The sequence below is a fragment of the Paralichthys olivaceus genome, chromosome 13 (assembly GCF_024713975.1).
Source record: "Paralichthys olivaceus isolate ysfri-2021 chromosome 13, ASM2471397v2, whole genome shotgun sequence".
Taxonomy (NCBI): Eukaryota; Metazoa; Chordata; class Actinopteri; order Pleuronectiformes; family Paralichthyidae; genus Paralichthys; species Paralichthys olivaceus.
The window spans coordinates 6,658,648-6,684,064 of NC_091105.1; the positions used below are offsets into that span (position 1 = coordinate 6,658,648).

The 25,417-nt window shown below is 40.8% G+C and overlaps 4 protein-coding genes across 7 annotated transcripts; 3 read left to right on the top strand and 1 right to left on the bottom strand.

The window, feature by feature from the left end:
• Positions 1–447: 447 nt before the first annotated feature.
• lin28aa (lin-28 homolog Aa) lies at positions 448–9,478 on the top strand. Of its 2 annotated transcripts, none has more exons than XM_020092761.2 (4): positions 448–586; positions 1,404–1,576; positions 5,447–5,631; positions 8,377–8,731. In XM_020092761.2, the coding sequence occupies exons 1-4, from the start codon at positions 577–579 to the stop codon at positions 8,594–8,596; spliced, it is 588 nt and encodes a 195-aa protein (XP_019948320.1). In that variant the 5' UTR covers positions 448–576; the 3' UTR covers positions 8,597–8,731. The 2 variants fall into 2 exon arrangements, with proteins under 2 accessions (XP_019948320.1, XP_019948321.1); XM_020092762.2 differs by lacking the exon at positions 448–586 and adding an exon at positions 824–963 and having other exon boundaries at positions 8,377–9,478.
• Positions 9,479–13,121: 3,643 nt separating this feature from the next.
• mecr (mitochondrial trans-2-enoyl-CoA reductase) lies at positions 13,122–17,187 on the top strand. Its single transcript, XM_069537447.1, has 10 exons — positions 13,122–13,453; positions 14,708–14,805; positions 14,964–15,095; positions 15,178–15,321; positions 15,526–15,628; positions 15,719–15,821; positions 15,931–16,004; positions 16,103–16,163; positions 16,253–16,325; positions 16,422–17,187. The coding sequence occupies exons 1-10, from the start codon at positions 13,284–13,286 to the stop codon at positions 16,583–16,585; spliced, it is 1,122 nt and encodes a 373-aa protein (XP_069393548.1). The 5' UTR covers positions 13,122–13,283; the 3' UTR covers positions 16,586–17,187.
• On the bottom strand, positions 16,969–20,673 carry smpdl3b (sphingomyelin phosphodiesterase acid like 3B). Of its 2 annotated transcripts, none has more exons than XM_020092752.2 (9): positions 20,425–20,673; positions 19,957–20,079; positions 19,637–19,850; positions 19,344–19,441; positions 19,092–19,235; positions 18,817–18,986; positions 18,265–18,445; positions 17,949–18,088; positions 16,969–17,782 (listed from the first exon to the last, which is right to left on the bottom strand). In XM_020092752.2, exons 1-9 carry the CDS (start codon positions 20,435–20,437, stop codon positions 17,420–17,422), a joined length of 1,446 nt encoding a protein of 481 aa, XP_019948311.2. In that variant the 5' UTR covers positions 20,438–20,673; the 3' UTR covers positions 16,969–17,419. The 2 variants fall into 2 exon arrangements, with proteins under 2 accessions (XP_019948311.2, XP_019948312.1); XM_020092753.2 differs by having other exon boundaries at positions 19,957–20,025; positions 20,425–20,562.
• rpa2 (replication protein A2) lies at positions 20,641–25,373 on the top strand. 2 transcript variants are annotated; one of them, XM_020092759.2, is made up of 9 exons: positions 20,641–21,622; positions 21,747–21,841; positions 22,601–22,702; positions 22,865–22,978; positions 23,226–23,300; positions 23,771–23,887; positions 24,026–24,172; positions 24,586–24,680; positions 24,941–25,373. In XM_020092759.2, exons 1-9 carry the CDS (start codon positions 21,610–21,612, stop codon positions 25,026–25,028), a joined length of 846 nt encoding a protein of 281 aa, XP_019948318.1. In that variant the 5' UTR covers positions 20,641–21,609; the 3' UTR covers positions 25,029–25,373. The 2 variants fall into 2 exon arrangements, with proteins under 2 accessions (XP_019948318.1, XP_019948319.1); XM_020092760.2 differs by having other exon boundaries at positions 24,029–24,172.
• Positions 25,374–25,417: the final 44 nt, after the last annotated feature.

Consider the following 25,417-nt stretch of genomic DNA (forward strand, 5'->3'; position numbering starts at 1 on the left):
ACAGCAGCTACCAACACTAACAACAAGGAGGAGAAGACACACACCATGAGAAGAAATAAGAAATAACATGCAGTATTTTGAAATAAATAATCCTTAACTGAATTCTTAAAGACATTTTGAATTGGATGTTTTAAACCAGGCACTCTTACTCTCATATTTTACTTATTTTTATTTGCATAGTATTTATTGGAGGAAAAGCAGGTTTATCTTGTTTTGTGCAGGAATAACCTCAGTGTCCAGTCCTGCAGGTAAAACACCCACACACCATGACATCATACACAGACACACGTGTTCATTTTATTTGAACAGAATTCAGGATTCAACAGAAAATTTCTCCTTGGAGGTGATTGGTGACTTCTCACATTCGGGGCCCTTTCCATGATGCAATCCGGCTCCTTGGGGATTGTGTAATTGTGAATCACGTGGACGTGACCGAGGGGAGTGAGTGTGGGGGGTTTGTTGGATTGGAAATGGTCATTTTAGTGACCAGCAGCTCTGACCACTGCAGGAGAGAGAGTCAGTCCACAAAGAGGGACACGGCAGCGGTGCACACTGGGAGCAGACTGGCCCTGCAACATGGCAGAAGGTATGCTGGGAGTCTTCTTTTTGGGGAGGGGGAATGGTTGAAGTGGTTTCTGTGAGGGGCTGGGTTTCCTTGCATTGTCTTAAAGTTCTTTTTTTTGTGGAGGGGGTGATCTTCACCAAAAAAAAAAAAATCTGACCCCCCACCCCTCATTGTTTAGGGGGATAGGTTGCCAGCCCTCTTTTGTTTACCCCCTCTCCCGCTTTCCCTCTCGCGGCGCAGCTTCTGCTCTCTACCGCATTTTGCATGAAAGTGGCAATCTGTGAGGATTACCCAGCTCCAGGGTTCAATTTAAAAAAAGGATACTGTAGCTTGGGTGCTAATTTTGACTCTAGGCTGAGGTGAAGACATGGGCTCCGTTTCTAACCAGGAATTCCCAGGTGGAGTAACGAAATAAGCTGCTTTAAAAATAAGATAATTAAGCATTTTTCTGTGATGCCAGTTTTTTCCCCCTCTTGTATTGTTCACACACGTGATCTAAAATGCATAGTCAACGCTTAAAATGCTTTTCAAGAAATCAGGCAATCATGTAAAAATCAAGATGAGTTATTTTGCAGAATCTTGAGAGGGGGATATTTGCTCTATTGCTGCTTTTCTGAACCACTTTAATCGAAATTAAGCGAAAAACGCAGCCGATGCGCTTCTTATTTGTGTCTTCATTCAATCGATCTGTATTGATTAGTGATGTGGCAACGGAAAAAAACAGAAGATACTTTTTCGGCCTTTTGAAACTTAAGACAAGTTTGTTGTTTTACAGACCACATGCTTCTGATGCATCCTTTCGTTTAGAGTTAACTTTACGCACACTTTCCCTCTGCAGGAGTGTGTAAGACTGAGGAAGATGAGGGACCGAGCACCGAGGAGGACTCACAGCCTTTCCACGGCGTCGGCCAGTGCAAATGGTTCAATGTCCGCATGGGCTTCGGGTTCCTGTCCATGAACACCCGGGAGGGAGTGCCACTGGAGGAGCCGGTCGATGTCTTCGTCCATCAGGTAGGATGAGCAGGATCAGCAAGTCATGGGCTGGAAGTTGTAACCAAACATTTAACACGGCTACAAACCAAATCTGCCAAAACATGTTGCAGCAGGTGAAATACATTTCTTCCCAGCATGTGATCATCATCACCTGTTTCCAATGCAGCTGGATTTATTTTTCCAACAAGCTGCAATGACTCATTAACCTGCATGAGAATAAATGTATGACAATAAAATGTACTGAGGAGTTTTTATATGCAATATTTGAAAGTTAAGACAAAATCGATCCCTTTATTTAACTGTTTTAGATTCAGGGTTTAAAATGCAGCAGCGAGCATGGTGGTGCTTTTCCCTCAGGGGAGCAGCGTGCCTCCCTCGTGGTTTTTCGTGCAATGCAGTGAACTGCAGAGTGCATGTGAGAGCTTGCACATTTCTTCAAGCAGACATCGATGCGTAAAAGATGCATCCATGGATCATAGCGCGTCCTGTGTGAGCTGCATGAAATCTGCTCCCTTAAAGAAGAGGAGACGTGAACCGTCAATACTCACTCTAGAGTATAATGGGTGGATTTTGTCACATATCAATGCGGGTGATGCACAAAAAGCTGCTTAAAATCAACTAAAATTCACAAATTAATTATGTGGGGTTTATAGTTTTACCTTAATGAAAATTTCATAATATAAACAGTGTAGTTCCTCTATTAAAATATTAGAGTATGCCTTTTAAACACAGCCACTTTTCATATTCAATGCTTTATGTGGTATTTAGGTTTAATACAAAACAACTGCTTTATATATACTGATATAAGACTTCTGTTTTTACTGAGGGCCGGGAAAAAAGGTAATGTTTTGGGGTAAAGAACCACATAGAGTGCAATCTTCTGATTGACAATATTTTATTGTTGGCTTATAGATTTGCCTTAATGCACATTTTACAATATAATTAAGGCAATTGAGATTTTTTTTTTATAGTTAAAATATTAATTATACAACATCTCATAATCAATGCTTTGTGTGGAATTTAGGCATAAAACAAAACAGTTGTCTAACCTATATTTATATAACACAAGTATATGAAAGCTTTTTAAAATGGCCACCCTTTAGATAAATGTAGTTTTAGAGTCCACAAACTTCTTGAGTTTTTCTTATCCTAACTTCTACCAGATTTAAACAAAAACAGTGATGGTGAAGAGGGAGGTGTATAGGGCTGTGAGGGAGACGGGGGTGTGCCTCCCCTCCTTCTCGCCTCCATCGCTGTCTGATAAGATAAAGACTTTGCATGTGAATGAGAGGAGACTCCACTCGCTGCTCATTCACCTCAAGGTTCCTGTCGTAAAGTGATTAAGAGCTCTTGTGTGGCTGCATGTTATAAAAGCTTGAAAGAGCACAGGGGGGGATCTCAGGCTTTGAATTGAGGTGATTTTCCTTGTCCACTCACCAGCATGTCACCACCCTCCAAGACCACCGACTGTGGGGAAATTTTACATTTGAGAGATTTAACTTTAGCCCGTAATTTCCACACAAAGGAGCTCTGTTAAACTTATGAGTTTATTCTCATTAGTTTGCATGTTCCCACACCATCCCAAGTGTTTACTGTTCATACTGATGCATATAAGAGATTTGATTGCTTTGAGGAACAGTTGTTACGAAACATGGGTCGATCAGATATTTTGCTAAATAAAATATTACTTCACCTGTGGTTGGAAATTTAGGTTTGGTGTCACTTGAGGTTTAATGGCATGCTGCTTAAAAACTCAAATCAATCGGCAAAACCCTAACACCTAACCATGTCATGAAAACAAATTGATTACTGCTCCATCATCACATCTTTGCTTAAGCAACAGCCTCACTGTGGTAGTCTTGTTTCATCCATGTGGTAACCAATGACTTAACTTCCCTCTCTGTCGCTGGAAATGTTAGACACGTGTGTCAATGATGGATGTAAAGGGGTTATGGCAACGTAAGAGGCCTCAGCCCTGAAATTAGTGGCCGCGTGTCAGGGAAAATTAACTCCCAAGGTCCGCCAGCCTTTGTGCAGGTGGACAATAGAGCCATGCATCCAAATGAAGCACCCCTCGGCCGTGACTGAGGCCCTCTTTGTGGAGGCAGCACCCCTGCTATTGTCCCTCGCTGCTCTGATGTCTTTCTTTGCCTCACTGTGCTCTCCCAACACTTTCTGGACAGAGGTTACAGTAGACCCAGTAATAACGCCTCAACATCATGCTGTACGCCCAAGTTTGAAAGGCCCCACTCAGATCCACTACCTGCATGTGTGTGTGTGTTAATAACCTAATGTGGGCATGTGGCTGGTGAGAGTCCGTTATGGGGGTGGGGAAGGTCACATCGGAGAGGAAGTGGGTTAACGGTCATCAGGGTAGAGAGGCCTGATTGTAGTGGTGCTCTGAGGATGTCCATGCTGCCACTCTAATGTCATGGCTCATCAATTGTGTTCCCTCTCTCATCAGGAGAAGCAGAAACCATGAATCTGTTTTCACATATGAACAGTGTTTGGGGAAGCACATCACTGGAGTTACACCAATACAACCGGAGATAGTCTGTGTGCAACTCTTTCCTCCCAACTAGAAGCACTCAGTTAGGTTAAGGCAAGAGTTGGTGCCTGGATAGAACAAGTTCAGGAGAAACAATACAAATCTAATATTCTCAACCACTAGCTCCATTAATGTAAATTCCCAAGACAATGACCAGCTCTATTCACACATGGGCCCTTAGTTAGTTAGTTAGGAGCTGGCAAAGTAAAGTCTGGTTGAACTGGTTCAGAAATTTGCATTCTTACAAACGGCTCCTCTGCTGGAGTCAAGAAAAGTTCAGGGCCGGAATGCTTGCACAAATGAAGGTGTTGTTAGGTTTTAATGCTCAAGAATCACTAGCTATGTTTGTAATGATTCCAAGATAAACATTGAGTTTTGACGTAGACAGATCACAGACTTTCCTCACAACTAAACCATGTGCTTTGAGGAGCTCTGTTTGATTCCTGGTGGTTTTGGCAGACCGTAAAGAAAAGGGATTCATTTCTATCAAAACTAACCTGCTACGGCTGTGATAATTTAATCTCTGCCCTGCTGAGGGAATTTTAGAGAGGGGTAGTCCATGTTAGGCTAGTTTTGAGGGTTTATCTTTAAAACCACACCTCACTCTCATTTCCATCACTGCCCTTTCCTTTCATTGGCAATTAGAAAAGATGAGCATATCAAGAGGGACCCTCTGAAAGGTAACGTCACGTAACATTGAATGAATAAGCAGTTAAGCAGGATGCTTTTCCCTCAACTTTTTCCTTTAATGTCTCTTTGCCAAACAACTATCCAAGGAATGTCTCCCTGACCCCCCCCCCCCCCAACCTCACAGAGAAGCCCTGCTGCCTTCTCACCCAACCCCCGTCGCTAACCCCTGCATCCTGCAGTTTAGGGTTAGTGGCGATGGTCAGTGTGTTCGAGCTATGTGATGTGGGTGGGAAGAGGGATGGGGGTGGGGGAGGCCGTGTGGAATGCCGTTCCTCTGGAGGGGGGGATGGGTTGAAGGTTATCCTCATCAGCTTTACCTCTCAAACACGGCAAAAAAGACAAAGCAGCATCAAGGCGATGGTGCAGGGCTGAGTGAGCTCAAGCTGGGAACAGCAAGCTTTGTAGTGTTTGTCTATTCATCACCTTAAAATACCAGGCACCTGATAAGAGCTATCAGACAGTGGAGAATGGGTGGGGGGTTGTTCTCAAGGGTCAGAGTCTCCACTTACTCAATTTGGAGTTATACTCATCACTATATGGGGTATATCTGCAATATGTGACATTTGTGATAAGACATTTTCTGTCCCTGTTTCACAAGTTTCACAAACGGTAACATGGATGCTGAATCCTGGTCCCCTGTTCCCCTTCAGAGCAAGTTGCACATGGAAGGCTTCCGCAGCCTGAAGGAAGGCGAGGCAGTCGAGTTTACCTTCAAGAAGTCATCCAAGGGCCTGGAGTCTCAGCGAGTCACAGGACCAGACGGCATCCACTGTGTGGGCAGCGAGCGGAGACCCAAGGGGAAGAAGCTCCAGAAACGCCGTTCAAAGGGAGACAGGTAAGCCATGATGAAATGGTAGAAAAAAGTAAAAGGACATCTTCATTTTTGCCTCTTTAGGAGGAACGACAATGAATGGTATAGCTGTGTTGAGACGGAGCCAATATTATTTTCAGAATGGAAATATTTCGATGTTATGTTTGTGGAGACAATGTGTATATTTATCCTCAGTGACTATCTTCGTCACAGTCAGCTTGAAAGTGTCAAAGCTTCATCAAGGCTTCGTCAATCCATCTTTCATGACTTCAACCCAAGTCAACACCGATGGGAGATTTTAGGTAGAAACCACAATGAATATAAACAAGCGTGTTTTAATTCAGACAAAACACCAAAAGGAATTTGTGAAAAAGAAAAATCTCTTAAATAATGTATTCCAAAACTCAAGGCTGCTTTTCATTAATGTTAGTCAATTAAAACGTTCCCTCCAGAATTTAAACCCATCTGTTTTATTTTAATGTTGTGGCTGACCAGTGTATAAATGCAGTTTTTGTAAACTAGGCGAGGCTAATATTATATATATTATAAATTGCTACTGTTCAGTGAAAACCATCTATTATTCAACAGTAAACAATCAGCCATTGTTGTGTCCACTTTGGATCAGATATACAATGGTGTTTTAGTTTCTCCCCATTTTCCTTCCCCTTCCTCAACCCCCATCTCCAGCCCCAGCAAGGGTCACACCAGCAGGCTTGATGTGTGACCTGGATCAATAACTGTTTAAATCTTCTGGGCCCCAAGTGAATTCACACCCAATGACACTCTCTCTCTTCCTAAACCTCTTCTACCAATGTATTTGTCTCCAACACTAGTGATTTATTTAGGTGCAGAAAAACATGCAACTTTGTGAGTTTGTTGATAAAAACCAAACCGCAGACATTTCCACAATTATTTAAAATTAGGATATAATTTCCTGGGTCCAGGTGCTGTGAAAGTTACAAAAGCAAAAAGTCTGTAAATACATATTATCTATACTCTACAAACATGTCTTCTAAAAAGGATTCGTGCAAAGGAAAAATGTTCCTCTGAGTGAAAGGGGAAAAAGAGCTAAGGGGGCCTTGATTTTTTTTTTGGGGGGGGGGGGGGGGTCATTCTTTGAATATCAGTAGCGCGGGGTTAGAGGTGTATCAACTTCACCCCCCTGTCAGTTGTGATTAGAGCCAGAGAGTAGTCAGTGTGAGAACAGAGATCACTACTGCCTCAAAGAGTCCTGGGAGGCCTGCTGTGGTTCAATAACTCTCTCAAGACCACACTGATCCATGGATAAGATATTGCTCCCCCTCTAGCAATTTTCATCATGCAACACATTTCATGTGTTTCATGTGTTAATGTTTGATTGGTTGATCACGTTTATAGCCAATAATTTGATATATTGGCGATAGGAGGAATGATTATCATGTTTGATTCCACTCCTTAGTTTTGAGCTCAGGTCTGGCCACTGGAGTCGGCTATATGACTGAGGGAGGGGAAAAAACCTCCTGTCCATTTAATTGATAACAGATGCAAGAGCCTGGGCGAGGGGGTGAAAGGTCACTGTTGTCATGCCAACAGTGTATGAGTAAATGCAAGAGGGCTGGGGGCTGGGATGAGATTGGGGGTTAGAGGACTGAGGAGTGTGTGTGAGGAAGGGGGGGGTCAGGGTTCAGAGGTCATTACTGCAGCTTTTTTAGACAAAGGGGCCACTTCCCTTTACCTCCACTTGCCTCCTGATGGATGCTGATGTTTGGAGCTTCTGTGAAGTAACAGCACAGACCTTGACACCAACCCTTAGGCAGCAGCTACAGAGGTGCTCGACACCCTCCCTGTCCAAACTTCATCTGCTGATGCGGTGCTGTTAGGGGGGTTGGGGGGTGTCCACAGTCAGTGGCACACACCAACCATCCAACGCCCACCACCCATCTGTCTCCCGCCCCTGCACGCGTGGCCATTCTATAGAATATGTTTAAACAGAGGTGGCCAATGGGACCCCGATGGCTCCCGCTGACCCCTCATGATGTTGATTTCTAAAGTTCAATGCTGATGAAACGGATGTTTTGCACAATAGAGTCCAATGGAAAGCTTTTGGCAGTGACAAACGGACAAATAGGACAAGCTGTTCACAATCGTTTGGATAATGTGCCATGGTTACCATACCAGGTGCATGGAAACACTTGAGCACCGCTACTTTAAGTCTGTAGTTTGCTTAAATATTCAACTCTTTCAAAATCTCCGTCTTGCCCTAAACGCTTCCTAATATGAAAATTTTTATTTTAAATTCATTTTTAACCATTTAATAAAATAATGACAGTTTGTGGAAAGGCTCAAAGACTGATGTTGTGTGACCTGGAATGCCCTCACAAGATTTACATCCAATTGTAAACTCAAATCGTTCCTGTGTGTAAGGACGCCATCTTGTGGCAAAGAAGTGCAACTTAAAGTCAACTTCATTTGGATATTAAAGCATTGCTGAACATGATGATGAAGTATGAGATCCATTTTCAGAAATTAACATGTTAAGCTTAAAACCCAGATATCTACCTCAGGTTTAAGATGACACAAAACAGAGATTATTTTGAATGGAGATTTCTCCAGATTAATGCAAAACATTAAAGTACTAGATGTGCAAGTAGCAACTGTTGGTTTCATATCAACTCAAATGTTTACGATATGACATAGTGTTGATTGAAGCTTACTTCCCCCAAGTGCTAAAAATATAATTGAGGGTTTAGGCACACATGACATCTGACTAAATTCAATCTGCTCTTGTAGGTGCTACAACTGCGGAGGCCTAGACCACCATGCCAAAGAGTGCAAGCTACCACCCCAGCCCAAGAAGTGCCATTTCTGCCAGAGCATCGACCACATGGTTGCCAATTGCCCAATCAAAGCACAACAGTCCTCGCCTGGTTCTCAGGGAAAACCGTCCTCCTTGATAGGAGATGAGGAGGAGCACAGCCCCTCGGCACTGCCTCCCGAGACCTCCGATTAAATGCAGGTATCGGGCAACACTGACGCCGGGGAAGCACAGAGGCCAATCAAACTGCTTTGATGGAGGGACGGGAAATGAACGACCCCCTTTCCAGTTGTCGAAGCTGCTTTTGGAACTACCTCAGGTTTAAAAAAATACTCATAGAAAATGTTGCTGAAGTTTTTTGTTTTGTTTTTATATCATTTGGTGTAACACTCAGGAATACTGCTGTATTATTGCACTCAGAACGCTTTCTAAATGTATGAATCACTGCTGTTTTTTTTGGAGGGCATTGAGATTGTAGTGAGTAATGCCATATAACAGAATATCTTAATGAGTCTTTGTAGAACCTTCATTGTTTTTTGTAATATTGTGCCTCTCCTGTGGGCATTATACCTCCTTGTTTTTTGCGTAATACTCAGTGTTTAGTATGGAGCTACACTTTTGCCGCCTTACCCTTTAGTCTTCTTCCTGACTGTTACACCTCACTATCCGACAAGGCAGAGATGTGACAGTTAGTACCTCTGTAATGAATGTTAGCTTGCATATCGCATGGGAAATGGGGAGGGTTTATGAAAACACATGGGATGGGTTTTAGGGTAAAGCTACAGGCAATGTATTGGCATCGGCCAATATTGCAGTTGACCATCCAGTTTTGCTGGGGCCAAATGAATGTCAGACCAGAAGAGGTTTTCAGCTTTTGGTCAGTTTTGTTTTGTCATTTCATTATTTTAATCCAGCGTTTTGCTGTCTGTCTGAAAGGTGCACTGTTTACCTCATTGGTGCATGTTTGGTCTGCTACTAAAAGTATCATCCTAATGGCAAACCAAATATTCTCACAACACAGCTTTGGATGTTTGAGATGTGAATTGGAATTAAATCAAATCATTTTGCACTACAGTATTTACACATGATTGTCATTAGTTGTAATATATCTGACGTTAGAGTGATTTAGAAATTCATGAAAATCTTGCTCTTGCTGACATCTAGTGGTTGAACATCTCAGTTTTCAGACATGTTCTGAACTCTGGATAATATCTGCAAATGTCTGAGACAAAAAAAAGTTGGGATAAAGTCCAGACACATTGCTGGACATTTCATTACTGAGTCACGTCCTTTAGCAAACTTTATCATGTAGCTCACCTGCTCAGTTGGCTGTCAGTTTCGGAAATTGTCAAAATTGGACATCCAACCCTGACGTCGGAAATGTTGGTAGATATGAGTGTTTTTCGACAATCCAACAGGCCATTTGGATGGAGTATACTGGCCACTTGAAGTGTGGTTGGGTGTTGTCTGTTGTCCTAGGGAACGTGATGTTGTGTGGTGCCATCGCTCCATGCTACATCGTAGGAAAACATGCTGTCCACACTATTTTGTTGAGAAAACATGATAATTAGACCGGGTGCAGTTGAAGTTACAACCAGAGGAAGCAAATGCTGCTTTTCAATCTGGTGTTAAATGACTCTTCAACCTTTCAGGGAGCTGGAAGCATTACGATGATGAACTTTCTATCAACAATATATTTTCATTTAATGGCTGCTGTGTTAAGGGCTGCTGCTATATTACCTCAACTTGGATTTGATAGAATTCCAACTGTGAAACTTAACTCTATACATGTACAACATAACTTCTAAAAAGATACTTGACCTGGACTGAGTTAGTGAGATGTCCAACTAGCTCTCCTCTTGATACTTGAATAAAATGAGGCAGAATCAGACATGATGTTGCCAGTGGGATGGCTGGTGTTTTTGTTTATATCCAGTGTGATCCATTTCTAGGTAGTTATTTAAGACATTACCTCCCTATGACCCTTAGTAGGGTGATAGTTCAGGAACATCGAACCTGTGCGGAGGAGCATGTAGAGATAGCTAGCTAATCAGCATTTTACTCCCATTTTACAGGAGAAGCTGACGAGACTTTTACACCCAATTAATATATATGTAAAATTATTCTAAAGCTTTTTTAAGAAAAAAAAAAACATTCTACTTATTTATTTTCATCCATGAGTGCTGCAGCTTCTCCGGCTCCTGTCGAAGCCTCTCAGCAATGAATGTTTGATTAGACATCAGAAAACTGCCAAATGTCATTCAAAGCTTCAAATATCTTTTTACCATCATGGTACTCATGTTGCTTTGTACATGTGTGCTTAATAAATCATTGTCCTTAATAATCCAATGCAGTATGAACACAGTGAAACGGTAATATTGCAATACAAGAGAGTAACAATATGCAGCACATACTGTACAGGTACAAAGTATTATGAGGGTTGACTTTAACTGTGTTTCTTTGATTTCCTCTGGCTTGTATGATTTATTTTTTTCTATTTTCTATTTTTTTGTGCACAATGAGTCTTTCAGAAGAGAGGCACAGTGTTACTCCTATCTATGCCAAAGCCAATGCAATGTTACTCTGCACTAATCATGTGTAAGATGCATTCATTTCTTTTTTTATATATTCAGTTTACGGTCTTTTGAATATATATATATTTCATATTTTATACTTTATTATTTAGATTTTCATATACCTCACACAGTCTGTTGCTGGTTAGGAAAAATAAAAAACCTCCACTCTTTGTCTCATCTCAGGAAATGCCGGTCTGAAAACTCAGGGAATGCTTCAGATTGATTAGAAAGAGTCGGAGTGTTTATTCAGGACAGAATCACAGTTAATTGCTCATGATGTGAAACACAGGACAAGGGAGCCACAGAAAAAAGGGCTTAGTAGTGTCTGCTTTTCAATGTCATGGTGCAACAGCTTCTCTTTTTATCCACAAAAAGTTAACAATGTGAAACAAACTGTTTCCATGCACACAACACGATCTTTACATTTTTCTCTTATTTGACATAACATGCCATGATATGATATATGATATAAAGAAAATGTTCCACTATTAGTATTTTTCCTCTATAATCGTAGTAGATGGGGATGTAGTAGAATATTGTTAAAGGGATTGGGGCTAGTAGTATATAATCTGGGGTTGTCTCATCTCAACACATGGCCGATACTTGGTGTTTCAGACTATCAATGCTTTCGACAAAAAGAATGTGTCATGGACGAATTAACAGTCAGATCTTGTTTCATACTCCACTTTTAGTTTGTGTTCATATGTTTTCCAATTTTTTAGAGGGTAGCATAAGGAAACATAGTTTTGATAATTCTACTCAGGATATAAAAAGGACAGAAAGATTGTTAAATCAAGTGGTCTGATTGGATTGAATACTCAAATTGTTCTGCATAATTACATTGAACTTTCTTGTCTCTGCATTTGGGGTAAACACAGATGACTTCTGTTCATTTGTTTTCATTTATCTTTTTAGAATCTACTCAATACCTCATCTGTTAAACTCTTAGTCTGTGATTCCGACATTCACTATTAAGATAAAGGTCGAATGAAAGTGTTGAATTGTAATGTTTGCAATATTCTGCTGTACGTAGATGTTTTCAATGTATCATTTGAAAACCGAAGTCCACGAAAGACGTTCTGATTGCAACAAGCCTGTTTGACCCCTCATTGGTGTGTTATTGTGATTTGATTGTCGGGTGTTAGATGGGTTAGATATACCTTTAAAAAATCCTAAAACCTGTAAGACTGCTCAGGGTATCGTTTGCAGCACCTCATGCTTTTCGTAGTACTTCTTGTTTGTGACCATCAGCCATTTAATTTGTGGTGTTGTATTTTATCAGGTAAATGGCTTGAGCTACTTCCAACGTGCATTTGTTACTGATAAATGTATCAGTGTTTACTGCCATAAACCTACAATTACCTCGATCTCAGGCAATTTAATGGCTAGTTTGTCAATGATGAGCAGCATGTAGGCTTTTCAAAGTATTACTGTGACTATGTTTATGTGTAAAGATTTGCTCCATTTCCTAATAAATGTCAATATCCATGTGTGTTTGTCATGTTGTCATATTTGTTTTCAACTCACTCACTTTTATGTTTTGCCAATGAAGAAATACTTTGGGAATTTTAACTTAAAATCAATAATACAACATAAAAATACTCATACAAGTTTTCTCAAGTACAAGCACAGAAGTAATAGAAACTAAAACATGTTTTCATGCAGGACTTCACACAATGGAATTAAATATGCACACATTTTTTTCATCTAAGTAGGCTTTAAGTAAAAATCAATTGCTGTAAATAGGTGAGTAAATGTGAATTCACATCCACTTTATGTGTGCAAAGCAATTCTTCCAGCACTCTTGGAACTATTAATACTCTTGATGGAATTAAATGAAGAATTTTCTTTCATAAAGAAAATGTATGTTGATGTTAATTGTAACTTTTTATGTTAGCTGTATTTACTTGGTGTATCTACGCGGATCTGTGTAATAGTTAAAAATGAATGTGAAACATTTCATTCAACTGTTATTTTTGCTTTTCCATGTGTCGAGAAATTGTTTTTGTTTCTGTTTTGATTTGACTGAAAGGGATATGAGAACTTCACAACAATAATCCAAAACATGAAATGAAGAAGCATCTCCAGAACCAATTCCTCTTTTTTCCCCTGGTACAAAACAGAGCTCATAGTGGTGCAGTACCGTGTCTCTCCACAGAGGTCGCTGTTCTCTGTTTATATCACACAACCTCATTCAACATGGCCGCGCAGTGAGAGGAGCGCTAGCAACACTCGCAGCTCTCATGACGAATATCGCCGCGTAGTGGGGCTAGTTTTTCTTCCGTTGTGAAGTGACGTGTGTCGGGATGTGGCCGCGGCTTCGCTCGGTTTGTTCCGGAAGCCGGACGATCTGCAGGAGAGGCGCTGCTCTGCCAAAGCTAACGGCTAATGCTAACGCCTGTCACTCCAGCCACTCAGCAGCAAAACACTCAGCTCTTCAGTACAGGAAACACGGGGACCCTTCTCAAGTCGTTCAGTAAGTTTTAATTTAAACTCAATTAAATTCTAAGTTTTTATTCTGAGTTTGTATTAAGTCTGTGGAGCAGGTGGTTCACCAAACGCACATTTGTCTCAATAACGAATTCGTCGCCATCATTTGAGTGTTTTCTCTAAACCTGTAAAAAGTTGTTCTAAATTTTTCTGTTAAACATTATTCTCACCTTTGAGTCGCTGGTCCAGGTTAGGGTCACCGCTTCCTTTCTTCTTCTGGTGTTTATTGGCGGTTAGCTTGTCGGTGCAATACCGCCACCTTCAGGACTGGAGTATGGAGCAGTCGATTGGAAGAAAACAAAACTAAAATAAACTGTTTCTCTCAGTTGTTGATTAAAACATAATGTATATTCCTTTATTTCTTTCCTTACTTATTTTCTAATGTTATTTTTTGCTTTTCGTCTTTTAAGATTACGATTCCTCTTTATGGTCCCACACACAGCATGCAACATGCAAACATGGGGAAATTTGACCTCTGTATTAAACCCATCACGGAACACAATCCACACAGTGACCACACACGGAACAGTGGGCAGCCATGAAGGCGCCTGGGGAGCAATTGGGGGGTTCGGTGCCTTGCTCAAGGGCACCTCGGCAGTGCCCAGGAGGTGAACTGGCACCACTTCAGCTTCCGTCCATGCTGGACTTGAACCGGCCACCCTCCGGTTACCAAGCCAAGTCACTACAGTTTTCTAAAAGTGTTGACAGGGTCAGTTTCCCTTCTGCATTTTGTTCCCTTCAACCATTACTGCCCGATGTGAAACAAAGATGAGACCTACTGCTTTTCTTCATCAAATCTGGATGAGGGCTTTGACAAACAATTTGTTTTATTTTATAGTGTTGATGACTGTTTTTTGTAAAGTTAGAAGCCCAGTGATGATCACTTTGCAATTATTTTTATAAAATAGTCACGAAGTGCTGCAAATTAAATTAAAGCTGAAAAAAGTATTTGTTTTTTCTTTTTGGGGATTATTTCTCTGTTTACTAATTATCTAATCAATAAATCAATCAATCTTTTCAGCACTAGTGCCTGTTGTTATTATTTGGTTCATCTATGACTATAAATGTTAGGTTAACATATAAATAATATACTTCTCATACTGTTGTTGACTATAATCATGTAATAGTTTATGAGTGTCCATGATACATTTCAGCAGAATTTTTGTTCCCTTTTTAATTTTAATTTGATTTATGTATTCATAAGGCAGATAGAGACTTTGAGTTTTTTTCTGGTTGCCAGGTTGGAAGATATAGATCTGCCACCCATAGGTGCAAAGGATGTCCTGGTTAAAATCCTGGCAGCCCCCATCAACCCATCTGACATCAACATGATTCAAGGTAATCCAGTAGATAGTTACATGCACTCCAGAGAACAACACTCATTATTGCCTAATTTAAAAGCAGCTATATACCAAGAGGAACATAAGAAACAAAAAAAAAGCATTTATGTTCTGTTTGCTGTGAAGATCAGTATTTTATCTGACAGTGTTCCCTAGGTACTTATGCCATCCTGCCTGACCTCCCAGCTGTTGGAGGCAACGAAGGTGTGGCCCAAGTCGTAGAAGTGGGCAGCCAGGTCACATCTCTCAAAATGGGAGACTGGGTCATCCCAAGAGATGCTGGTCTAGGTAAATTTCTGTTTGGATTACAAGACCACACTGTCCCAATTATGTCCCCCAACATTAACTGTGTGCTTATTTTTATGAGCAGGTATGTGGAGGACAGAGGCAGTGTTCGCTGAAGATGATGTCATCTCGCTCCCAAATGACATTCCCCTGCTGTCTGCCGCCACGCTGGGGGTAAACCCCTGCACTGCCTTCAGGATGCTGTCTGACTTTGAAGATCTTAAGCCAGGTTAACAGATCCACACACATTATTTTTTAGTCACACATACACATTTCCTTTGATTTCTCAGAGAATATTATTTATTCAAGAACATTGATCTTGATCTTGTTTCATAAGGGGACTGTAGGGCCTTGGCCGAGGTATGCACTCTACTGAGAAGCAGAAGTAGATGTTGATTACAGCTACTTATTTTGAACACTTCCCTATTTTCAGGTGACACAGTGATCCAGAATGCAGCTAACAGTGGAGTCGGGCAGGCTGTCATACAGATTGCTGCTGCAAGAGGAGTGAACACAATCAATGTCGTCCGAGACAGGTTAACTCAGTCATACTGCTCGAAATCTAATAACAGAGAGGGTTTTTTTTCACTACTGTAATGAACCTTCTCATTGTGTCACTTTCAAAGGCCAGAGTTCACACAGCTCAGTGATAGGTTGAAGGCCATCGGAGCAACTCACGTGATCAAAGAAGAGGCACTGAGGCGGCCTGAGTTGAAGGAACTCTTCAAGGTCTGTGGCTCTAAGACGACTTCATACATATTATTTATGATGTTATTTTGCTGTGGTTGTTCTTGTCGGTGCATAAACACAGTCTGAATATACTATGTTTCTTTTAAAGACATATCCAAAGCCAAAACTGGCGTTAAATGGAGTCGGAGGCAAGAGTGCAACAGAACTACTCCGTCATCTACAGTGAGGATGCTGAATAAACTTTGATATGATGTAATAACCTTACACTGCAGAGACAGCTGATCATGAAATGCCAAATTATTAATTTGATTTTATTCCAGGATCGGAGGCTGCATGGTGACATATGGAGGGATGGCCAAACAGCCGGTTACTGTCCCTGTGGTGAGATGAAACTGTGTATCCTCATAGTTAACATCACATTTCACAGTGACAAGATTTCTTCGCACACTAACTTAACTTTGTCATTCCAGAGCGCTCTTATTTTCAAGGATGTGAAGGTTCGGGGGTTTTGGGTCACACAGTGGAAAAGAGATCACTCCAAAGGTGGGTCAGCATGGAAGTACCTCTTTGCTAGATAATGATACCAAATGATTCTTTTTAAATTAATTTCATGAGAAACTCTACTAACTTTCTCCTTAGATGAACGAGCATTTAGAGCCATGGTAGATGAACTGTGCTCCCTCATCCAGCAGGGAAAGCTAACGGCTCCTGCCTGCACAGAGGTGGGACTGCGAGACTACAGCAAAGCTCTTGAAGCATCTATGAAGCCTTTCACTTCAGCTAAACAGGTTCTTATCATCTGAACGTACCGGACTTGTCAAGAAAAACTATCAAGACCACAGTATATGAACTGAAGTGTATAGTTTATGTGTCAAATTCACTGCTCCAGCATGTAGAGAACTCAATAAATGTGTCTTTGATAGGCTCAAAGTCCAGCATCTGTTCTGCAGTGACACTTTACTGGCAGTAATCAAAAACTCATTAAAACTTTATATAGAGATATGAGATACCAGGAAACATTATAGAACCTAGATAATGCAGCTTTATCAGTAGTAGATCACATTACATTTTAATGACACAGACCTGAATAAGTGCAATTAATATTTATCAACAGAGTTATTGTGAAATTTCTGATATTACAAGTGTGTTTATTCTTTCCGTGGAAAACAACATTCATACAACTGAATTTGATTTCTGGGTTTATTGAGTAAAAACAGTAGAGTTTGAGAGGCAATCACAGGGTAATAGAACATCTGGATTTGCTCCAGAACATCATAGTCAATGTGTTGTATGTACTTCAGCCTCCTGAGCCACAGGACGACCTCAAGTGTTTGACTGGAAATGAAGTGTCCAACAAGCACCAATAAACCACATCAAAGAGGCTGCACCTAAAGCTAAAGCCAAAGGTTGTTTTGTTTTTCCTTGCTTCACTACATGTAGTGAATGATTCAGTCAAACTATGGATGTCATATAATTTAATGAGATATGAAATTGTCCTGACTGTTTAAAAGCAAACATGTCCATGGCCACAATATATACAGCTCTTGATCTTGAATTAAAGTCTTTTCTGATCCAAAAACATCCTGAGGCATCAATAATATATTTTAAACATCCTCTGTGATAGGTGACGACCATCATTACCGACTGGCCAACACCAGACTTACAGCCACAGAGATGAGTGGCAGAATCCCACTCTGAATAGCAGCGGCACCTTCTTTTTGCAGGCAGCATTCGTACTTCTCAAAGTCCACCTCTCTGGCTGCACAAACGTGGTCAATGCGGCAGTCGCTGTCACACTCTGTCAGGTCATAACTGACAGAGTTGAACTCGTAGTACTTCTGCAGGTAGCAGCGGTTGTTAGCTATGCGCTCCAGGACCTGGTGCATGGAAGCTGGGGAGGCGTCCGGCACTCTGAAGCTCTCTGTAAGGCGGTACTCTTTCTCCCAGCGCCCACGTGCTCCATTAGCATGAGTCAGGTTCAGATAATAAGTCACCACATCCTGAACGTGTTCAGACAAATGGTTCAGAAACCACAACAATGATCGTTGAAAGCTTTTGAATGGAGGGTTGCATATCTTTTTAAAGTAGATTTAGGCTGTATACTGCACCTTAGAAAAGTTTCTAAAGATATTCAAATGGAGGTTACACACAATGACATGAACCTACTTTGACCAGGAGTGTTTGGGTGTCATATTCAAAGACACGAATCCCAGGGTTGTTTGCGCCATCCTCGACTCCAGGAAGTGTTGTTTTCCACGGTGTGACCCCTGGGCTGAGGAACATGGTACTGATAGGAGAGCGTGGCTCTGTATAAAGAAAAACAGGAATCCATGCTGATTTACATTATATCACAAATGTACAGTATGAATGCAGGGTCCCCACAGGTCACAGAAAAAAAATCATCCAAGCATCCCAGTCGACTCATTCAGCACTGATGCAAAACAAGGGGCGGAGTGGTAATATCATAATAGTAAGACTTTACCCTCTGAGCTGTAGAACATGCGGAAACTGTCTGTGTGGTGATGGCCAAAGAACTGCCCGAGGATGACAGAATGATGCCTCTGAATTAACTCCAAGTATACCTGGTTGAATTCAGACGTGAACCACGGCTTAAATCTCTTCTTCTCAAAGAAACCTGGGGGGACGTGGCCAATGATGTAAACCTGGCAGAGAAACCAATGTAGAGTTGGTAAAAATGATCTGATGTAACTGTATGAGCTCTAGTGTTTAAACTGATCCACCTTTTTTTTACAAGGCTTGGGTTGAAATGGGCTGGAGCTTAATTCCAGACAGTGCCCTTTCAAAACCTAATTTTTTATTACTCATAGTACAAGTTATTCAGACTGAAAGTACTTTTTTGTTTACCCTGGTAACCAGCATTGAAAAGAGGAAAGAATTACTCATAATACACTGAATGGTTTATCACTTATTTTGGCTGAATTAAAACCACTTAAAGGTGGTAAAATAGTGTGCCCCCTAATTTCAAATACAATTAAATCCCTGTTAAAAAGCATGGACAGACACAAAGCTTTACCTTCTCTTTGTTGTTGGCGGCCTCTGTAAGAATACGATCAGCCCAATTGAACTGGTCCGCTGGATCTTCCATACCCACGGTCTCCTTGTTTTGGTCATAATAGAGGTTAGTGTTGAGGACCAGCATCCTGAACCCTGTTCGATTCAGCAACCTTTCTGTGTAATATCCACCTGTACAGACATAATATTACAGAAAACGCACTCGGACACGTGCCTTAAGTGTGATTAGATTAATTGGAGAGCAACTGTCCATTTGTAAGCACCAGCTCTACTCACCTTTTCTAAATGTTTCTTGGGACTCAGGATCCAACCAGTCCTGCCACATTTCTGCTGTCTGGTTATAGATGTTGTTAGAGAATGTGGGAAGCTGGTTCTTTTGGTGGTAGTCATGGTTTCCCAGGGCGGAGTACACTTTAGTGTCTAAGGAACGAAGAACTTCCATCATTAATTTTAGTTAATCAATACTGAAAAAATTCAATGTTGTTGTTTTCTCCTTTAAAACTCAACGTCTCTTGACTTGAAACTTACGTGGAAAGACCTGTTTTATAATGTGAGTGAGGCGGCTGATAATGTGCAGCACTTTCTTTTCATCCAGGTATTTATTGGGTACATGTGGTGTGTTATCTCTGAGGAGCAAAACACAGATTATTTAAAGAGCAGGAATAATGCTTATAATTGATGTATTCTGTTGCTGCTTGGGGCCAAGCTGTGACCCTAACGCAGGACATTTCATAGCGGAGGTCTAAACACCATGATTATGAAAGTGGACTTGGGACTTTATACAAACCAGCAGTATTCATAATGATCCAGTCAGTACATACCCTGTCCACACGATGAAGTCCGGGTCTGGTAGAATATCCTTCATGGCATACACAGAGGAGTTGATAAGATGCAGTGGTGAGTCACAAACATAGTCTCCATACTTCCCAGCATTGGTTGCGGGTCGATTGCTGCTTGAGTTGCACACAAGTTCAGGGTCATTGCTCAGGTTGAACGTGTAGTCCCAATGCAGATCTGTGATGTGCCAGAAGTTCCCTGGATAAAAATAAAAACCGTTGAGTTGATCCTGGATGGTGCATTTCAAGATACATTTCAAGTAGCTATATTGATACAGGATGGTTATTCTGGTGCTGCTTCTCACCTGACAGCGCATGAGCCTCTTTGAACAGCAGATAAGACAGGATCAGCTTCACCACCGACATGTTGAGCTCTTTGAAGAAAACAAGCATCCGACGGAGGTTAAGACCAGGTTTGAGAGGTAAGTCTATAAAAGGTCGAAGCGAGATAAGATACAGATCATCATGACGCGTGTTAGGCTTCAATGTTTCCCATATCTTTATATTTGGTTCCCTAGCTGATGTTAATAATTTCAATTATAAAACCTCAGATAGCCTAATATGGGCTTCACCAGACCTATAATAAAAAAGTTCAAAAGTCAATGTGCATTTTTCTGATTTAAAAGGAGAAGCAGCGTCACTTTATTAACAGAGTTTTGGCTGCAAGCCCAGAACAAAACTAAGTTGTATTGTAACACAACTGGTAGACTGATGAAAGAACTCTTTGTAGGCGACAGATTTGAGAATACCATAATAAGACAGCAGATACTCACCAAATCCCTCCATTGGAACTATTTTTATGCGGGCTTAAGATAAAATCAGAAGGAACTATTTTAACTGATGCCCTCAGTTACATGTACACTTCAAGCTTAGTGGATGCATTTGTCTATTTTCTGTCATCTGGTTGTTCATGTTTCCATTTTTAAATGTCACACTGAATATAACATAAGACGAAACAGGACTTGTGGTTTCTGTGCTGCTTTCAGGGGATGTTGGTGCTTCCCTTTCCTGATCCCTAAATTACTTTTCATAAAATGACAGCACAGCAGAGGAGCACTGAGGGCCAATGGATAATGTGTTTTTTGTTGCACTGGACCAGAACATTGTATTGTGTAACCACCTTATGTTCACTTCTCTGTTCATTCTGAAACTAACATATAATTGTATACTGTTTTGATACATTTAATTTGAATTTGACAACATATCCGACACACGGTGAGGGTTCATTTGAATGTAGTTATTGTTAAATAAAGAAAATTAGATGCAGAATAAAAGAGAGTTTAGGTCAACATTCTCCAATTCCACTGTGTAGTTTCAGAAAGTTTGTAAAAGATGAAATAAAATAAATCTGAAGAAAAAAAAAATCACTAAATAGATAATAATAGCAACATAAATATTCAGTAAAATGAATTAAAGATTCAGTGTGTCGAATTTAGTGATATCTATTGGTGAAGTTGAACGTTGCTTGAGGATATTATTGTTCTCCTATTAAACATTTTGTCTATGACAACAGATTGTCAGTTCACATATTTCCCACAGATCTTGAAGGCAGCGAAACCTTGATTGTCCCGGTGTACTGGATTTTTGATCTTGCACCTCCCGAGTTTTGTCTTTCAGGTACTGTAACCAACGCTCTGCACCTTCTTTAATAAACGACACTGACTCAGTTGTCTGGTGAATAGAAAGACGTAGCGTGTGTGTGGTCATTGCTGAGGGTTGGAGTCGATAAAAACACACGACACGGGAGAATAAAAACCACCTGGCAAGACAACATCGGGGGGAAAACGCTCCGCAAATCAGGACATTTCGCGGGACTCCTTCACCGCGCATGCGCCGTAGGTAGAGTTTTTCGCGGGATCCCACCAGGAAGTTTTGAGAAGGGTCTGCTCGCTGCTGTTGACTCCGCTCGTCTTATTGTCTCACATCAGGTTTTACTAACTTTAACACAAGGCGACAACATGTGGAACCAGGGTGAGTTCGATGTTCACACCGGCTCGTGGACGCTGTGTTGTCGACACCGGCTAACGTTAGCTGGACGCTGGTTAGCAAAGTGTTGTGTGGTGTCCCATGTGAAGTCTCGTGTCTTTGTCTCCAGGAGGATACAACGAGTCCAGTGTGGGTGGAGGTTACACTCAGTCTCCGGGAGGCTTCGCATCACCTTCTCTCTCCCAGGGAGGAGAGAAGAAAGGGGTCAGTACTGCAGTACTACACGTTACTCCCTGGAATCATGATTCACAGACACACAAGTGTGCTGAGCATCAACAGTAGATGACATGACAGTGCACACTAACAAACCTGTATATAATATGTTTATTTTATACATTATACATATTGTTATATAAATGTATACAACCACATTTCCCCCTTGTTCACTTACCTTATCGAGATTATGCATTTTGCTTGGCTCAGAACCACACAACAGACAGGACAACACAAAAGATAAACAACAAGTTTTATTGCAGTACAAAACAAAAAGAATCTTAAAGACTAAAACGTGTTGGGCCCTCTCTGTTATGTTGCACTTTCCTGTTATGAATATATTTGGTTCATCATTAAATCATAACGTTTAACCCCCTTCTTCACATTGTGTTGTGATAATGGTCATCTGTGCATACATGACAATGAAGCATCTTGAATCATGAACGTTCCTGTGTGGGGATGCAAACACTGACTGTAGGTTGACTGGTGAAGTTCAGCTCACATAAACTGATGTTAATAGCAGGATATCTGCTGGTCTTTTTTTGTTTTTCAAAGGGTAAATCCCTTAATGCGTTTACTCTGCAGCTGGCCTCTGTTCAGGCATGACAGACAGGTTTTGTTTGTGCTCATTTTGTATCTCTTCGCAGCATCTTGCTTTGTGGTCATTCTCTGTCCGTGTTCCCTGGATAGTAATTAATTCATGTTTGTAATACACAGCTGTAACGGTGTGTGTGTGTGTTTGTTTTACAGAGAACTCGTGCAAATCAGATAATCCCCTGCACCGTGTCTCAGCTGATGTCTGCTTCCCAGGCGGATGAATCGTTCAGAGTGGGAGATGTGGAAGTTGCACAGGTAAGCCGAAGGGAAATAACATGGAAATAACTTTGCATTGTTCAACTCATTGTGTAAATACACCTTGTTTTATGCTGCATATACTTAAGCAACAAAACAAATTGTTACACATGTAGTCATTGAACTTTCCCAGTTGCTCTGCTCACAGTTCATGTGTCACAGGTTACCTTCGTGGGTGTCATCAGGAGCACGGACAAATCCATGACCAACATCCAGTACAAAGTCGATGACATGACGGGCGCTCCCATGGACGTGAAGCAGTGGGTTGACACAGAGGTTTGTGGGGATTCTTTTATTTTTGGATATGAGCTCCTCTGATTATATTACGAGATAGTTCAGAGAACTTTTTAGACTAGCAACTTTATTAGATGAACACATTTAAGATCAAGAACTAGACTAAATATCGTGAATGACGTTTTGCAATAATCATAAGTAATTAATAATAATAGTTAATTAAAGTAATCATTTGTTTGGGACATTACAAGACTCCAACCCTAACCATATTCTCCATATTATTGTTCAGGATGCTGGTGTGGACAGCACTGTGCTGCCCCCAGGCACGTACGTCAAAGTTTCTGGAAATCTGCGCTCCTTTCAGGTGAGTTTAAAGTCCTACATTCGTCTTAGTTTTAACACTATATCAGAACTCACCTCTTTTGTTTCCAAATGTCTCCATTTGTGTCCTTCCAGACTTTCGCACAGCCCTCGAGATTTCAAATTAAAACCGGACCAGTGGCATTTCCAAAGATTCTCAGTTGATGCTCAAAAGCTCTGTTGTATTGTATCAGCAGCCACCAACATAGCAACAGAAATGCGTCTAAAAACTAAAATGGATTATTGTGGATGTAGCATTAGCTCTATGATCTCCTGCAAGGAGTCATGACCCTATGAAATTAAAGTTTAGAGATTAATAAATGTATGGTTTATTGCTGAGCAGCTGTACTCTGGTGTTCACATTCACAGCCTATATAGCATATGTGGTTTTCTGATGGGGGGTTTTGTGTTTTTGTTTTTTGCTGTGCTATGTGCTGTTGTACTGAGGGTGTGGGTGTTGTCTTCCTGTCACAGAACCACAGGTCTGTTGTGGCGTTCAGCGTCAGACCCCTAGAGGACATGAATGAAATCACCTCGCACATGTTGGAGGTTGTACAAGCACACATGGCGCTAAGCAAACCTCAGACCATGGTGAGAGAAAATAAGCATAAATCCCAACATCCGTTACTGTTGGTTGTTAAACAAAAATTTGCTTTTCTTGCCTCCATGTTTGGAAATGTCACCTTTTCCTATTACCTGGAATTTATTTTATTTCCATTTCTCCTTCAGAAGAGTGTCGGAGGAGGAATGAGCAGTAACGTCACACCCATGATGAGGCCAGACATGGGCAACAAGGGGGGCATGGGAGGAATGGGTGGGGGCTACACTGGCGCCAACGACATGACTAAGAACGGGTTGAGCGGGAACCAGAATCAGGTAAACCTAAATGACAGATTAATATTAGATGTATAGAATACACTTCTTTGAAACATTATGTCTCCATTGTTATGTCGATTAGACGGACAAGAACCCAAACTCAAATATATAAAAACCTGGAATTTGTGCAGAGCTTTTTATAAACAGTCCATGGTGCAGAGTTAATTTGGAAAACTTTGTGTTCATCCTACCTGTTTTATCTGCAGTAAAGATTTTATAGTTTAGTGTTTTTTATAGACTGAAACTTACAACTGTTCATGTGTGTGTTGAGTTTCACTTACACAGGATGTACATTATCATTACTGGCCCTTCTAATAATACTTCCGCAAAGAGAAGTGGTGAAGTAGCGAAGTAGCTTTTCTTGTAGATTGAAACTGTTCACATGTTTCGATGTCACTGTTCATGACCTCAAGGTGCTGAGTTTGATAAGAAGCTGCCCAGAGCCGCAGGGCATCAGCCTCCAGGACCTGAAGCAGAGACTCAGTGGAATAAGTCTGACTGTTATCAAGTAAGAAAAGTTCATTTTATCCTTATTCATGTTTTACCTGTTCCTCTTCTTGGCCTTTTTTTAAGAATGTCGAAGGTTTTCTCTACCCTTGTTTTGACCAAATGGAGTTCCCCTCCTAACTTAAAAAATGTCTCACTAACTTATCATCGCTCACTGAAAATTATCTTCTGGGTAAACATGGCTACAACCAGTTGTACTTCTTCATGATTCAATTTTGTGCTGCAAAAGTACAATTCATATTTCTTTTTGTCTTTTAACAGGCAAGCAGTGGAATTTCTTAGCAATGAAGGTCACATCTTTTCCACCATCGACGAAGACCATTTCAAATCAACGGACAGTGACGATTAGACACCTTCCCATTCATGGTGGTTCCTTTTTTGAATATCAGCTGAAATAAATTCTTAACTTTAACCAAAACCACCAACACCCACAGTTCCTTTTCTGTTTAGTTGAAAACATATGGTTTCAAGTTTAGTTTACGTGTTCAGTATTCACAGAATTGCTTCTGCTAATTTGCAAGCGGAAGATTTTCAGAGTCGTTGTAAGCAGTAACTAAATATTTGTTTTATGTATTTTCTCCCTCCCCGTGTCCACTGTAAAGCATTTTGTAATTTTAAAGCCTGGAAACATAAGTACTTGATTTATTTTCGTCTATTTTATTTTTGACAATATTAAAAGATTATTTGAAATACAGTTTGGTCATCTGCTGGGAACTCTTCTTTTTAAAGGTTTATTTA

Bases quoted from the DNA above. Each gene is read 5' to 3' on its own strand.
- lin28aa (XM_020092762.2), top strand. From the start codon at position 933: ATGGGCTCCGTTTCTAACCAGGAATTCCCAG. The intron at 964-1,403 runs GTGGAGTAACGA...TTCCCTCTGCAG, and splicing joins TTCTAACCAGGAATTCCCAG to GAGTGTGTAAGACTGAGGAA. The intron at 5,632-8,376 runs GTAAGCCATGAT...CTGCTCTTGTAG, and splicing joins CGCCGTTCAAAGGGAGACAG to GTGCTACAACTGCGGAGGCC.
- mecr (XM_069537447.1), top strand. From the start codon at position 13,284: ATGTGGCCGCGGCTTCGCTCGGTTTGTTCCGGAAGCCGGACGATCTGC. The intron at 14,806-14,963 runs GTAATCCAGTAG...AGTGTTCCCTAG, and splicing joins TGACATCAACATGATTCAAG to GTACTTATGCCATCCTGCCT. The intron at 15,096-15,177 runs GTAAATTTCTGT...TTTTATGAGCAG, and splicing joins CCCAAGAGATGCTGGTCTAG to GTATGTGGAGGACAGAGGCA.
- smpdl3b (XM_020092752.2), bottom strand. The intron at 19,236-19,343 runs GTAAGTTTCAAG...TTCGTTCCTTAG, and splicing joins TATAAAACAGGTCTTTCCAC to ACACTAAAGTGTACTCCGCC. The intron at 18,446-18,816 runs GTAAAGCTTTGT...TTTCTCTGCCAG, and splicing joins CCGCCAACAACAAAGAGAAG to GTTTACATCATTGGCCACGT.
- rpa2 (XM_020092759.2), top strand. The intron at 23,888-24,025 runs GTGAGAGAAAAT...TTTCTCCTTCAG, and splicing joins TAAGCAAACCTCAGACCATG to AAGAGTGTCGGAGGAGGAAT. The intron at 24,681-24,940 runs GTAAGAAAAGTT...GTCTTTTAACAG, and splicing joins ATAAGTCTGACTGTTATCAA to GCAAGCAGTGGAATTTCTTA.